At 39.0% G+C, this 15,464-nt stretch overlaps 1 protein-coding gene across 2 annotated transcripts; it reads right to left on the bottom strand.

Annotated features, from left to right (window-relative positions):
• Positions 1–6,173: 6,173 nt before the first annotated feature.
• On the bottom strand, positions 6,174–14,696 carry txlnbb (taxilin beta b). 2 transcript variants are annotated; one of them, XM_083903010.1, is made up of 11 exons: positions 14,568–14,696; positions 14,352–14,473; positions 11,968–12,213; positions 11,112–11,203; positions 10,820–10,990; positions 7,858–8,052; positions 7,438–7,557; positions 7,293–7,367; positions 7,104–7,196; positions 6,805–6,900; positions 6,174–6,704 (listed from the first exon to the last, which is right to left on the bottom strand). In XM_083903010.1, the coding sequence occupies exons 3-11, from the start codon at positions 12,182–12,184 to the stop codon at positions 6,237–6,239; spliced, it is 1,527 nt and encodes a 508-aa protein (XP_083759136.1). In that variant the 5' UTR covers positions 12,185–12,213; positions 14,352–14,473; positions 14,568–14,696; the 3' UTR covers positions 6,174–6,236. The 2 variants fall into 2 exon arrangements, with proteins under 2 accessions (XP_083759136.1, XP_083759137.1); XM_083903011.1 differs by lacking the exon at positions 14,568–14,696 and having other exon boundaries at positions 14,352–14,491.
• Between the last annotated feature and the right edge of the window lie 768 nt (positions 14,697–15,464).

Genomic DNA, 15,464 nt, shown 5'->3' with positions numbered 1-15,464 from the left:
TTTTCACCAATCAACTCCTGCAGGTTTCCTCCAGAAATCGAAAGCGAGGACTAAAAAAAAACACACACCCTGTAAAACCCTGTTGTATCTGTCATAGAGTAGTCTATCTATTAAGGGTCCACCTCTTCTTCTCTGCATCCACCAGCAGTTATAAACTCATTGTCGTGTGCAGTGAGTTCTTAAACGTAATTGCCTGCTTCATCTCCACATTCACATCCCCTCTTTGAGCCCTCGCCCCCCTCTGGCCTCATTTAACGGGTCACTGGGTCTTTGTTATGTGAGGGAAACAGTTTCCTAATCACACATCCTTCACAGGCAAACAGTCATTATCAAATAATTTGATGTCTATTATTCATTATCGTTTCCATCAGGTTTCCTCACTATTGGCTTTGCTCCTACAACTATATAAACACTATTTTTTTTTTCGTAATATGCGTCGCAGGAGTCGCCGTGTGACGCTGACTGTGTCGACATCGTCCTTCTGTATTCATTCACGCTTGAGGGAATACCACTTCTCATGCATACCAGTGATTTTCAACACAATTTACGGTTCCATGTCGTCCCATTCAGGCAGCGCCATGTATGTGGGACAGCTTTTGTTGGCCACGCTGAAGCTCTCTGGGTAAACCTACAATGGAACAAAAGCCTTTAAGAAAACCAACCCTCAATTATATATACAGTACTGCATAAAACAAAGCTGAACAATCAAGGGTATTGTTGTCTGGATGCTTTTAAGGGAAAAACACGCTATACTTTCTGTCACGATGATTCATTTGTGGTACACAGGGCAACAAGTGTTCACATTTTTCACATTTATTTATCTGCACGCTTGCTCAAAAGAGAAAATAAACCAAAACTATCGCATCTGAACCCAGATCTGTGTTGGAAATTCAGCTGGAATGAAATCTATGACTCTTATGGAGTTATGATCATTTAAATTTAGCCTGTTGCTTTAGCGCTAACCAACATCAAATTTGCAGGATCGCTCTTGAGTGGAGAATTGCAAGTCATTAAGGTTTTGGGTCGTGATCATAAACTATTTATAAAAATTGGATGTAGTTTTATGGTTCTCCCAAGGACACCAATGCAGGAGTAAAAAATATGTTGAATAGTCACTGGTCGTCTCTTTGAATGGTTATGAGAAAATAAGCCTATTTTCCACTTGATTCCTCATCTCGTCTGTAAACATTTCCCTGAGGAGTTAATTTTCTCAATCGCTAGTTTCGGGACGTCATGAATGATGGCAATTTTGTATTTAGAGTAAAATGGGCGATAATTATGTCACACGTGGGCACCAGTGTCGTATCGTACCAGTAGGAACCTGCACTTTTAGAAATAAAAGTGCTAAGTAGAACCATATAAGGTTCTTCGGCTTGTCCTCATAGGAGAACCCTTTTTGGCTCCAGGTAGAACCTTTTTATAAAGGTTCCACCTGGAACCATTTTTGGAGGGTTCCACCAAGAACCCTTTTAAAACCTTTTATTCAGGAAAGGGGTTTTAAAGGGTGATCTGGATCAAAATAGTTCTTACTGGAACCATTAGTGTTACCAAGAACCCTTGAAAAACCCTTTCTTCCGGAAAGGGTTTTTCGGAAGCAAATGGTTCCAGGTAGAACCTCAGCCCTTGTAAAAGGACACTTTTGGAACCCTTATTTCTAAGAGTCTCAAAGCTTTTATTACCATTATTTTATCCAATTCAGTGATTTTGCACCAGTGTTGGACTGATACCAATAAAAACACAGCAGCAACATCTCTAGTTTTAAGAGACATCGTTTTGGCAGTAAACATCAAATAAGCTTCAGCTAAAAAGAACTGAGAATGGTTCTCAGGAATAAACAATAACATTTGCCTTTCAACCAAATATTTATTGGATGTGTAGTGAGGGTTGGGCAGACCGTCGCTGAGTCTCCTGCACGCAATAAAGCAATGTCCTTTTGTTTTGAGATGTTTAATGTGTAGATACCTCCTCTTCCCTCTAGTACGTAGATTAATGGCCTAAAAAGTCACATAAAGATATATAAAATATAATTCACATTTTCAGTGGGTCCAATTGTCAATGAGTTCTTTTAGCTGTTGCTTATCCACATCTTAAACTGGTTGACGAGCTACAACTAACAATTATTTTCATTATCAATTAATCTTTCAATTATATTCTCGATTAATCAAGTACTTTTGATCCCAAAACAAAATGATTCACCTTTTACTGATTTCTGTGTCATATGGAGCAAAGAAATCAGAAAATATTCACATTTAAGAAGCTAAAATCTCTGAGAATGCATCAGACATTCGACTTTGAGATCTCGAGTTTCAAAGTCGAGATCTCGAGTTTCCCCAAAAAATATGAAAAAAAATAATAATAATAATTTGAATTATTTTTTGTTTTCATTTTTTTTGGGAAACTCGAGATCTCGTCATTTTTTCTTTTTTTTTCGTCATTTCGGGGGCTCCGTAGTAAAAAGCCCACTAACTTTTCCCTGGATGTATTTATATGAGTACAATAATGTAAGAGCATGTTCATTTCATTTTCTTTGAACAGTTTTCATATATATATATTTCAAAGCTGGCACAATATTAATTCATTTATTTATTTACTAACTTATTCACAACTCTGCTGAACAGTCATGTCTCTCCTTCTAAACCTGATATGAGACATTTATTTGCCCACATCACCCGTTTCTGTGTTCATTTAATTAATCACCGTTGTGGATGAAGAGGTTTAATCTTCACAGTGTAGATAAAAATGTCCCCCACTGTGCGACGGTCTGCTGAATTCTAGCAGCAGTGAAAAAAAAAAAAAGTCACCTCCCAGCTGCAAAATACAGGCAACATGTATATATTTTTAAAAGGCCTAAGTGGGGACACAACACGAAAAACTAAACAGGAAAACAATTATTTAAAAAATATATATTTATTCATAAAAAAAAGTAAGATTTCTGTGTCAGGTGATTTGTTTTCATGATATCATATCATGAAATCTATGACACAGAAACACGGATGTTGCCTTGTGATGCTTAATTGTCCTTTTTTACCTGATTATTCTCCAGATCTTTAAGATGGAGTCGACAGCACAGACGGGACTGAACTGACGGATTAGGAGCAGCAGGATCTTTTTTACCTCGTCCAAGATATTTCTTCAGTGTCACTGTTCTGCACGGCAAAAGGTAAAATACACGAAATGCTCGCGCATTCATCTTGACAGATGTTTAGCCTGATAATTCATGAGGTTGTGTTAAAAAGAAGTGAATCAAACCCACTCTCCTGTTTTGGCATCAACGTGTGGTGTATCTGCTGAAATACATTTTGATTGATGGTCCCCAGCTAATATTTCAGCACCGAGCTGTAACTCATCATCCAAACACTGTGAAAAGGAATCCCACTGCACCTGTGTTACATCGGCCACACTCGCTGAGATTAAAAAGGTCCAGGCGACGGCTCTGTTGAGAATACTTTTGATATGTTTTTTTTATTGTAAATAACTCACTGCTCACTGTTGAACTTTACTCAAGTAGAGTAGAAGTAAAAGTAGTCATCTGAAAATGTACTCGAGTAGAAGTAGTTCATTTGAAATGTACTTTTTTAATTAAAAGTTACTTAGTTACTTTGTGTGGGGTGTGAGGGTAGTAGAAATATGACAAGGTCAGAAAAACAAAACTATTTTAGAGCTCACGCAGGATATGACGTCACTTTAGGCCACGCCCTCTATGTCTATCATCATTGGTCTGGTTCTGGTGTATATTTTCCCCATGTAGTTCTTTTTGAATTTTTATTTTTACTCAGTAACGGATAGAATTTATAAAGTAACTAAGTACAATACTTGAGTCAATACGTACTCGAGTAAAATACAAAATCCTGATTTTAAATTGTACTTAAAAAATACAAAATACACAAAAAGTATTCAATACAGTAACTTGAGTAAATGTATTTGGTTATTTTCGACCTCTGCAAACACTGAAGTCACAAATTACACATTTGAATGTTCTGGCTGCAGCAGCAGCAGTGAATCAATATCTCCTCTGTGTTAAGGTAACATTGCTGATTTTCTCTGAGTCTGTGATTAGCATGTGGCTAAAATCTGTTTTTACCTTGGTTCTCTGTGATGGTTGCTAGGGGTGTGCAAAGTGACTCAAATATCCCTTTAATGTATTTTAACACCGTGGAAGTAAAGATTTATAATGTGCATTTATAGTATCCGTCTGTTGTAAATAGAGGGACATCACGCTCCATTAAGGGGTAAATATTTCTTGCTCTGACTCATTGTTTTTTTCTCCATAAATCCTCTGCATAATTTTCGCTTTTTACAGACAGACTGTGAAATGAGACAAAAATAGAGGTAAACGGCTCATTCCTGCAAATATGCATTTACAGCTCAGTGTGTGATGCTGAAAGGCCTCATAAATGTGTGGTGCAGAGTTAACAATAACTTTTGAGACATGAGCTGGACAAACACTGCTCATAACCTCCTGTACAAGGACGCAGCAGCAGCAGCTTCAGTCAGGACCAGCAGCAGCGACTGTTATCGCTCAATGTGGATTTTTCTGCCTGATGAATTCTTGGAGAGAAACTGTGTGCGATGGCGTACGTGAAGTTAGCGTGTAAAGGATGTAAGAATTGATTATGTAAGTCTAATTATTGACGGGCCTTCTGCTGCCCCCATACAACCGTAAATCGCCTGCCAGCTGCAGAGCGTGGTGTCTGTGTGTCTATTTTTATGCCCACTTGTCTGGCCTCACAAAATGCTGCCTACCTTCTCTGCTCTCCTCGTCGGCGAGCTCCAGCAGAGCTTTTACACAAGAGTCCGCAGCTGGTTTCTCTCCTCCAGCCATTTGCTGCCTGAATGTGGATCAGTGATAGTTTAATCAGATATGCAACTTCTTATCAGCGCACTGCTGTCAAGTAACCTCTGTTTCCTTTCCAAATCCACTCTGGCCTAATTGGAGCCCAACGGTTTTCTACAAAAGCTCAATTTAAAGGGACACTTAAGCATCCGTATGCAAGTGTTAAGTTTTACTCGGCCTGTCACACGGCAGATATTCAAAAGAGCTGGAGGGTTACAGATTAGATAAGTGTTACAGAGATTAGATGCTTGTTTCATGTGTACTTTAAGAAAATCTTTTTACAGGAGTCATCAGCTTTGTAGGTCTGTCATGCAACATAATTTTCTAGGGCTTAGAATCTATTACATCCTTTAAACTGTTATGTTCGTGCAGTTGGTATTACATTTAATCCAAAGTGGCATTAAAAAGGTTTATATTTGGTTTGTAGAAACACTGGCAGCAAGCAGTCCTCACTATATACAGTATATGTAGTAATATTGGTAGTTACTGTGGTTGGTGTGTTTTAATCATACTGGGGTTTACCCCACCTTTCTTCTTATGTCAGCTGATGAGAGTAGTCGTCAAGGTCATGGACATGTCTGTCCTGCTCCGCCATCATCTTCTTCACTTTCAGCCATCTTTATTTCCACTGCAGAGCTTTGTTTTACTTTTCGTTTCCGGCCTGAGAAGTTTTTGAGAAGGCCACTGAGGCTTTTTAGTTCTGTATCTTGCAGCATTTTCTCATGGTAGCGGTTAAATGCTCTCTGCAGGCATCACATGTGCTGAAGTGCGACTAGCTGTGTTACTGTGTGTGTGGCAGTAGAGAGAGAACAAAACACGAACCAAAACATTCCGCTAATTAAAATGTATTTTGGGAAATACTGGGGGAGCCGATATCAGAGAAGACATATAATGGTCAATTGGTCATATAACGTCTTAATGTAATATATTTCTTATATGTGGCACCTTTTAAATAAAGAAAAACAATCAGTTTCGCACGCTTCGGTGTTTTTCAATTCCCGCCATTCGGAAAAAAAGTGGCAAATTTCCTCTCGCTCGCTTCATCCAACAATGGTTTGCTCTGCTTCTTTTTCGCCGCTTCTGTCATGACGAACATCTTAAAACACTATCTGTGCCTGGACCTCCTGATGAGGACTCCAGGTTGGTGGTCTTGATCTTGCAGGGCTGGTTTTTCTGATAACAGACAGTAGGGCGAGTGGAGACAGCCCTCAATGTCCCCATAACAACACACTTAACCATCGTTTGTAAAGCCACACAGCTATTTATGTGAATTCATCCTAGAATAAGCATCTCTTGTGTGTGTGTCTTGACAAATCAGGCTCAGACACTGAACAATAAAGCCAGCTTTTTTTAATTGTATTTTTATGAATCTCACAGGAAGCAGGTCACAGCATTTGCAACATCAATCAACGGACTCCATTTCCAAATCTCTCTGATCTTGGACTCCAGCCTTCTCCTCTTCCTGGAGGTGCTCACCGTTGCTCTCCTCTATGTGGACGCCCTCTGACGGTCCTTGTGATTGGCTCTCCACCGTTTCTGTGGGTATAACATGGGAGATGGTGAAAGAAGTGGCGATCTCCTTGAGACGGGCCTGCTCCGCTTTCAGTTTAGTCAGTTCCTTGGACAGTGGAGTCGGGGCAGCAGTGGCGGGGGCTTCGCTTTTCTGGACTGGGGGGTCGTCTTGTGCGTTTTCAGGGGTCTCCTTCACCTCAGGAACCTCCTTCTCCGTTGTGTTGACGTCCTGTTGACCTCCAGTACCTTGCATCTTCTCATAAAGACTCTTCCTCTCCTCTTGCAAAGCCCTGCACAGATTCTCAAGCTTCTGGTTCTTGACAGTGACCAGCTCAAACTCCTTTTCCTTGATCGTTCTCTGTTGTGGATCAAAATGTATATCAGTCTTGCATGTATTTATTTATTTATTTGTTTAGTCCTTATTTGTGGCTGAACGTGAAATGTGAAATGCTTCTTACATCTGCCACCATGTCGACCAAACTCTTGTTACAGCCATCAAAGCGAGTCTTCCATGACTGGCACTCCTTCTCCAGCTTCTTCATTTTCTTGGCCATCTACAACACAGAAAACACATTAAACCGTTCGTAATCAAAGCAACTTCTAAAAATAATGTGAGTGTCGGACATTTTTGAAGTGTTGGTTTAAATCTCATGGGACTCTTCTTCTTGTTTTTATTATCTCGTTACTTGCAGATGAACTAGATCATCTGACAAATATCCCGAGACAAACTTCAAATATTCTGTAAAGCACTTCTTACTTTGTCCATGTCCTGCTTGAAGCCGCTGTAGACGGTGTTGCTCTTTGAAACCGTGCCCTGGAATTCATCAAACTTCTTGGAGTACATATCGAGCTGAGGAGAAATGGTGGAGTAAAAGATATTATGTGTGTCTCTGGGGAGGTGGAACGACGAGCCATTTTCTGCTCATGATGCTCTGTTACTGTATACCTGGGCTCTCATATTCATCTCTTGCTCCTTCATGACCTTCACTTGCAATTTAAACTCTGTCACCTGTTTCAGCATCTGTGGAATACATTGGATTATAAGTGGATTAATATTCCAGACATGAGATTTAAAATCTTGTGGAGCATACAAGTTCTTTGTCCAGCTTGTGCTTCTCCTCCGTCTCCTTCAGTATCATGTGTGCCTGCGCCAGTTTTGTTTCCAGCAGCTTTTCTTTCAGGTCTCTGTGTTTGAAGACCTTCTCCAGGTTCTGGAAGACATTCAGGAGGATTTATGAGCCGTTTTCATACAGAAAGCTCTTTCTGTTCTTGCTTAGGGAGCTTTGGCTACACATGACTGAAGCACTGTAGCTAATAAATGTAAGACCTGGGTGAAATTTTGCAAATAATTCATTGGTTTGGTGGGAGCCCAGGGGACCAGATGTGTGAGGTTTTACAAGTTCAGGGAAAAGGTATGTAGTGGATTAGTACAAATTCACAATATAATGCTTTTTCTGAAACTGCCCAAATGTTGCAACCTATGTCTCTGTATAATGAGACAGGATCCATACCGCCTCTCGCTGGTCGTACTGTGAAATGAGGCCCTTCAGTTTCTCCGCCAGAGCGCTGTTCTCCTGGCACAGCTTGGTGTTGCGGCTGCTGTGTTCCTCGATTTGGGCCTGAATGTCGCCGAGCGTCCCCTGGAAGTGTGTGGTAATCTCTTTCCTCTTGAGGTCGTCCTCTCTGCACCTCTGCAGGGTCTCCTCCTGTGTTTAACACAACATCAACATTTCAGCACACAACAAAACGCACTGCAATAGATGCATTTGCAGCTACGACACGTTGGCTTTTCGACTTTAAAAGTTGTGGGTGTCACTTAATCACTTAAAGGCGCCATATGTAAGAATGTGGCCAAAAACAGTTACTACATTCAAATTCAAAATAGCGAGGTCTTTTAGGTTTAGTTTTCTGACGTAACTGGTTCAACCCGTGGTTGCTCGGCAGCTGAGACTCTACTGACTGCAATGATTGGTAGACAGCGGTAGGTGGCGCCACATGACGCCAAAACATGATTTCAAAACATAAACATGATTTGCAGTCTGCAAAATATATTTGTTAATGCAAATATTTAGTCTGTACTGTTGTTGTTGGTGAGTTCAGTTTGTTATATGAACATTATTCCTGAGTCTCTGTGACATATTAGGAGGATTTTATCATTTATTACATAATGCACCTTTAATGGATTTATTTCAATGTATAACATGAAATATTGACAATAAGACAAACAAATTCCCATGATGCCACTGAGCTCGATGTCATCAAACTCTGTATTTTGTTATTGTTTTGACTGCTATACCCAGTGCTAGAAATGACATACTCTGCATTAAATCCAGTCAAATATGATCAATGTCTAAATGAACTTCATAAATAATGAAATTTTAAATTTAAACATTACATAAGATGTATTGATGAAGTAGTTAAAAAAAGAATGGTTGAAGTTCCTAAATATTTTATTACACCTGCCCCAAATAAACAAGAGGCGTCTACCATACAGAGTCATAATAATATAATCAATGATATATGAATGATGTACTCAATTTGGAAACTAAAAGAAACACCATAATTATTGCTTTATTTTTCTCAAACTAAACCGTGAACAGCCCATTTTTCTTTTTCGTTTTTAATTTAATTAAAATAAACTTGCTGCAGCTCCAGTTGGTCTCTATACTGGTATCTATACTGGTGTCTATACTGGGGGCTAAGCATTAAATCCAACCTGTCTGGTCTCGCGGCTGCATCGATACATACAGTATATAAACACTAGAAATGATCCTGTAAGATTCCCATTTTTAAAATTGTTATTACTATTATAAATATTGATTCATCTATTAATATTAGTATTATACGGGTCACATATTTTCCACTGTGCTTGATCTTTAATAGACCAGAATGTTCCAAACTTTGGAACAGAGATTTGAGGTCATGGAAAATTACAGCAAAACCTTTGAGACGCACACACATTTGTTTACCATCAGCAGTGTAGAACCACAAAGAGAACATTACTGAAATTGAAATATTTTGTGCCTGTTACAAATGAAGGATCATAAATAATCCCTATCTTGACAAGTGGACAAAGTCATTGTGAGCCACATTTTTTCTTAAAAGTTCTTGTTTAGATTCAATGTCAACTTTGCAAATTGAAGAACATTTAAACCCAGAGGCTTTTGGAAACACTGCACGTTTCATAATAATTAAAAATAGGTATACTTTTAGATTGGATTTCTGCAAACAGCATCTTCAGGAAGGATAAGTAACAATGCATTTTGAGTCAAGTTGTTTTGAAGCTGTTTGTCATGAACTATTAAACCATGGTGTTGAGCAGCTCTGGCAGTTTGACAGGTGATATCCTGAGCTTTGACATCATGGCTGGTTTTTGTTGGTGCAGCTGATGTCGTCACTTCCACACGACACGTGCTGACAACACTCAGCACGTGGTCATTTCAGCTGCTGATGATACTTGGGTGGTGATTTGATTTAACATTTAAAGCATTTAACAGACGCTTTTATCAACTTACAAAAGACGAATACGTAGAAGAAGTAAATCCAATAGATGGGGACAGTAGACTGACAGAGGGTGAGAGTGCAGAAGTGGATCCTAGTGCATGAATGAGATTGGTCGGGGGGGCGTTAGTCTCGCAGTAGTCGAGGGGTAAACTTTATGAGAGCATTTAAGTAGGTGGGAACAGACCCCATTGAGCACTTGAAACAATTATTTGATTATTAATCGATTACTAAGTTAATCGTCAACTATTTTGATAATCAGTTTGAAGCCTTTTTCATGATTAAAACAAGATTTCTGATTCTTAAATGTTAACATTTTCTTTGTTTCTTTGCTCCACATAAACAAAGAATTCATTAAAACTGAATAATTTTGGTTTGTGGACAAAACAAGACATTCGAGAACATCGTAATTTCCAGGTTAGACAAACACTGATCACCGTTTTTAACATTTTCTGCCATTTTATGGACTAAACAATTAATCGAGAAAATAATCGACAGATTAATCGATTACGAAAATAATCGTTAGTTGCAGCTCTACTAGCATCAGTTTTTTTTTTTACATACTCAGATGTAGATATACATACATTGTGTAAATTGTGCAAAATAAATAAAGATAGCCAGCATAGAGGTCAAGGAGGCAGCAGCCTGTTCAGTGTGCTTTAGTTATTTGTTGTATTAGGGGATATTTACCGATATTTGATCATAGTTTTTTAAGCCAATAACGGCTGATATTGTGCATCCGTTTAAATAAAGCAGTTTTTGTTCACTGAGCTAATGCTCTAAGAAAAGAAAATATAATGCTGGGCCAAAATGAGTTGAGCTTCTCTGACCCTTCAAATGAAACTGAAAAATGACTTTTCAAAACACTGAGAAACTGAACCGTCATTAGCAGCTGCTTCTACGTTGATTCATCTTTCACTGCAGCCGTTTTCCCTCGTAGATCAGTGTTTGTCTGCTGCAGAGCTGCAGTACCTTTAAGGTCTTGTTGTGCCTCTGCAGCTCTCGGCACAGCCCCTCCAGTTTACTGCGAGCCAGCACCGTCCGGCTGTACTCGCTCTGCAGTTGGTCCTTCTCCTTCATCACCTGCAGCAGCTTCTTCTGCAGAACCTTCAGCTGCTTCTGATCACTGCGGTGCTCCTCCAGCTGCACACACACACGCACACACACATCCATAATCTCTCCTAAATACCGTTCCTCTTTCCAGCTTACTGTGGCTCAGAACACAAGTATGTTGCCGTCATTCATCAACATCATCATCACTCACCAGCTCAGCGTGCTTCTTGATGATGGCCTCCAGTTTCTGTTCAGGACTGTCCAGCTTGTTCAAACTTTGCATCAGCAGCATCGCTTCTTTCCCTGAATGGAATCAATCAAAAGTCTCTTATTGATCTCTTTGGAAAATGAGTGCTGCGACAGTTAATTAACCAATCAATTAGTACTCAGTAGGCAACCATTTCAGCTTCTTAATTGCAGACAATTTCTGGTTTTGTAGCTCCTCCATCTTTGGTTTTTGGACAAAACCAGACATTTGAGGATGTCGTCAGTCTGATGTTTTGTAAACCGCTTGACATTTTCTGGAGCAATTTTGTTGCAGCCCTACACCCTGATTCTAGCTTTTTAACTTAATGTGTTCTGTTTTTTTAGCTCTTCTATGGCAGTAAAGGTTGTCATTTTGAGGTTTGGGAAACACTGATTGACATTTTTGTTTAAATTCCTTGTTTTCTTTTTTGTAAAACTTCTCTTTGATTTCAGCTGTTTCCTCGCTCCTCTATGAGAGTAAATGGAACATTTCTTTTGTGTTTTATTGGACTGAGAACGTCATAATTTTTACAATTTGTCACAATTTTCTGACCAAACAATAAAGTTAATTAAATGCCCATGCTAATATATAAACTTTAAGTCATTTATCATGAAGCGGATACAGTTTAGGTAGGAAAGGCATGAGGAAATACTATTTTACCTGCCCTTGCATTGCAGATGGATGCACTTACACGCGTCGCAGCTCTGCTTACACACCTATCAGATTCAGCGTAATTCTGCTGACTGAGCTGAATGAAAACCCACATTAGCTAAAAAATCAATACGACATTTTTTGGAGGAAACGAAAACAAACAAAACACCTAGGTTTTTGAGCATCTTCTTCTCCAGTTTCTGGTCCTTGCGGGTGTCCGTCTCTTTGACGGCCCTGACCTCCTCCACTTCCTCACTGGGGATCTCGTCAGCCTGGTAGGTGCTGATGATGTCCTCCAGCTGCTGGGCCAGGTCTTCTGTCAGGTCAATGTGCCCGCCCTCGGAGGGCGATGCCTCAGGACCAGTGGGTGCGGGGCTACTCTCCATTATTCTGTCAGAGTTGGTCTGTGACGGACCTGACGGAAAAGAGGTGACGTTTCAGCTCGTCTTGACATTGTCACATGGATCAGTTTTGTCGCGATGAAGGTGACCACACATTTTCAATCAGTGTCGTCGGTTCAGCCGGTATTCAGAGACAGAGTCTCGAAACACAGACTCTCAACATGAATTTTACATTTAAACTGATTCTATCAAAGTAATGACTGAGGTGTCCTGGTTACTTGAGAATAACTTAGTGAAATGTTCATTCAGAGAACTCAGTTTCAGTGAATATACTACCGGTGAAAGGTTTGGGGTCACTTAGAAATGTCCTTTTTTTTTTAATAGCATGAATGAATATAACATTAAATGAATCATAAATACACTCTATACATTGTTAATGTGGTAAACGACTATTCTAGCTGCAAACGTCTGGTTTTTAATGGAATATGTACATAGGTGTATAGAGGCCTATATCCAGTGTTCTAATGGTACATTGTGTTGCTAATGGCGTTAGAAGACTATTGGATGATTAGAAAACCCTTGAAAACCCATGTTCAATTACTTAAGCACAGCTGAAAACAGTTTTGCGGGTTCTTTGACAAAAGCAAAATTATTATTTTGAATAAAAAATCATTATTTCTAATCTTGTCAATGTCTTGACTTCATTTTCTATTCATTTTGCAACTCTTTTGATGAATAAAAGTGTGACACAAAAACATTTATAGGTGACCCCAAACTTTTGAACGGTAGTGTAAATAGAAATAAGCCCTTTTTGACCTGTCGTGGTAGTAAAACGACAGGTGTCAGATTGGTGCCAGTGATCTGCTTAACAGTGGTGTGTGTGACATTGACATCTATGTAAATATTTACTTGTGTTTACTTTGTGGTCCAAATGATTTTGTCTAGAAAAGAATCGACGCATTAATCAATAACGAAATGACGGTGTTACAAACCTATACATTTTACACTGAAATTAGCTTAATTGGAAGCTGTGATTGGATTAATAACCATATTTCCTTTTGCTCTGGTGAATTTTAACAAGTGCCTTTTTGACGTTTAACATAACGGAGTAGTGTCCAATAAGCAGAGGTGGGAAGAGTACTGAAGTGGTAAAAGTACCACTATTTTGATAACATTTTACATAAGTACAAGTACTGGTCTAAAAATGGACTCAAGTTAAAGTAAAAAAAAAAGGAGCTTGTTTAAAATGTACTCAGAGTATAAGTTACTTAAAATTCAGTTTTCACTTTTTCACTCCATAACGGATGTGATTTTAAAACGTAGCGTGTTACAGTACCTCAAAAAAAGAACATATTTAAAATAAATATAATTTATTACTTTCCACCTCTGCCAATAAGTGACTGATGTTTACCAGGTGGTTGATCCACACATTAAGCACCACATCCCTCAGGAAGTATGATATTATATATATTATAAACTGCTGTATGTTCAGTAAATATAAGATGGTTTTTTTCTATAAATATAGTATTTTAAGAAGCAAAGACAGGAAAATGTCAAGCTTTTTTTTTCTTTTGGTTAAAGGAAAACTGGCTTATTACTCATCCGTGACAATGATGACAAAAGATGATTGAATATTAGTGCAGCACAGTGATTAAAACAGAGCGATTCACTGTCTTGTGTTGTTTACGTGCATAAATGAGTGCAGCCTTCACACTGTCTGTGCTTTCACAAGCAGAGCACATGGCACCTGTTCCAGGCCCCACATGCTATTTTAAGAACTTCTTAATATGGGCAAGTTATTTATTAATTTCTATTCCACTGTTATTGATGTCAATGTCAGACGCGTGTACAAAAGCTGCAACTATTTAAAAGAAAACATCAGAGTGCCGTCGTAAGCGACCTTGTCTCCAGCATGTTGTAAGAAAGTTCAACTATAAATAAGTGAGTGTAAGATAAAGCCGCGTTCATGTCTTCACTGTTGAAGGACACAATAAGAGAAATATTGCAGTTTAAGTTTAAAAGTAATCTCTTTTTTTGGACAAACAACACATGCAAGTCTCAATAAACTCAACATCTCCTCATCTTAAACAAACGCTGTGGGCGTCAGAAGGTTATCATAGTCAGACAAGCTGTTTTAAAGAATGCAAAATAATTATTTTGGACGATTATTTAAGAGTAAAATGATCTCGAGAGAAGCAAACGGGGTTCTTACCGAGACCAAGGGCCAGTGGGGGAAAAGGAAGAGTGTGGAGGGGCTTCTGCAAGGCTTCTACCAACACAGATACGACAGCTGTGATACGACCCCCTCAAAATAAACCAGAGGAGCAAACGGCTCTGAGCAAAGAGAGAGGGAGGACAGAGACACTCAGGACACCCCACGTACAGAAAACAAATCATAGACCTCGTGTGATTGTTATCAGGAATTCACCCCAGAGTGAGACACAGAGCAGCTGAGTGAACAACAATGTGTGAATACAACCAGGATCACTTTTTAAAGCCTTTTTTTTTCCCCTGTTAAGATCCCAATCAGCCATTTTGAGTGAAGCCTCTGCTGCTTTAAACTATAAGGCAGGACTGGTTTTATTATGAGCTGCAGTGCTGTTAAAAGCCATATAATTATTCTAACAAATGGGTCTGACAGGCCCCAGTCACTGAGCAGGAAAGAAGAAAAAAAAATCTACCGCGTCTCTGATTGGCCAGAATTAGATCAGTCCTCCTCACCAACACTGAGACGAAGCCACATCATGTGAGATCAGTCATTTCATCTACCTCCACTACAGTACTGTGTGTGTCCAACAGTGTTTCAATGCAGTAAAACACATCCTGAAGATGGTTGAATATTATCCGCAAGGTGACGACTATTTTTGGAAGCGTTCATTTATTTCCCTTGCACCGTGTTATCACCGCAGTAATAATCTTTCTCTAGACGATGTCTCCTGCAACAGTCCCTCCTTTTTTATTGTGAATGAATTCATGTGAACTCTTCCTTGTGTGCTGTAATTTGAACCATAGACTGTACATAGAAGTAGGACGGAAGTAGCAGTTGGCCACCAGGGGGCATCTCCAAATAACTCGATGGGAAAATGAGCCTATAATGCACTTGGAGTATAACACAAATTAAGATTTAATTGTCTAAAATCACTAGATTTTTTTTTCTTTTTCATTTTTTAGTCAAATATGATGCACCTGTGATTGATAACTGCTATAATTTGTGACGCAAATCACAGTAGAAGTTATTTACAGTTTTACAGATATAGATTTACAGCCATATCTGTAAAACCGAATATAATTTTGAACCGATAAAACAAATTATTTCCGTGAGATG

Source organism: Microchirus variegatus, assembly GCF_963457635.1.
Source record: "Microchirus variegatus genome assembly, chromosome: 16".
Classification (NCBI taxonomy): domain Eukaryota; kingdom Metazoa; phylum Chordata; class Actinopteri; order Pleuronectiformes; family Soleidae; genus Microchirus; species Microchirus variegatus.
Note: the sequence above shows the minus strand (reverse complement) of the source record. Positions and strands in the feature narration are given on the sequence as shown.

What these genes read in the sequence shown, in the direction of transcription:
- txlnbb (XM_083903010.1), bottom strand. Translation starts at nt 12,184, where the DNA reads ATGGAGAGTAGCCCCGCACCCACTGGTCCTGAGGCATCGCCCTCCGAG. An exon ending in TCAAGAAGCACGCTGAGCTG is followed by an intron (nt 10,991 to 11,111) that starts GTGAGTGATGAT and finishes GTGTGTGTGCAG; the next exon opens with CTGGAGGAGCACCGCAGTGA. An exon ending in TGGTCGACATGGTGGCAGAT is followed by an intron (nt 6,705 to 6,804) that starts GTAAGAAGCATT and finishes GATCCACAACAG; the next exon opens with AGAACGATCAAGGAAAAGGA.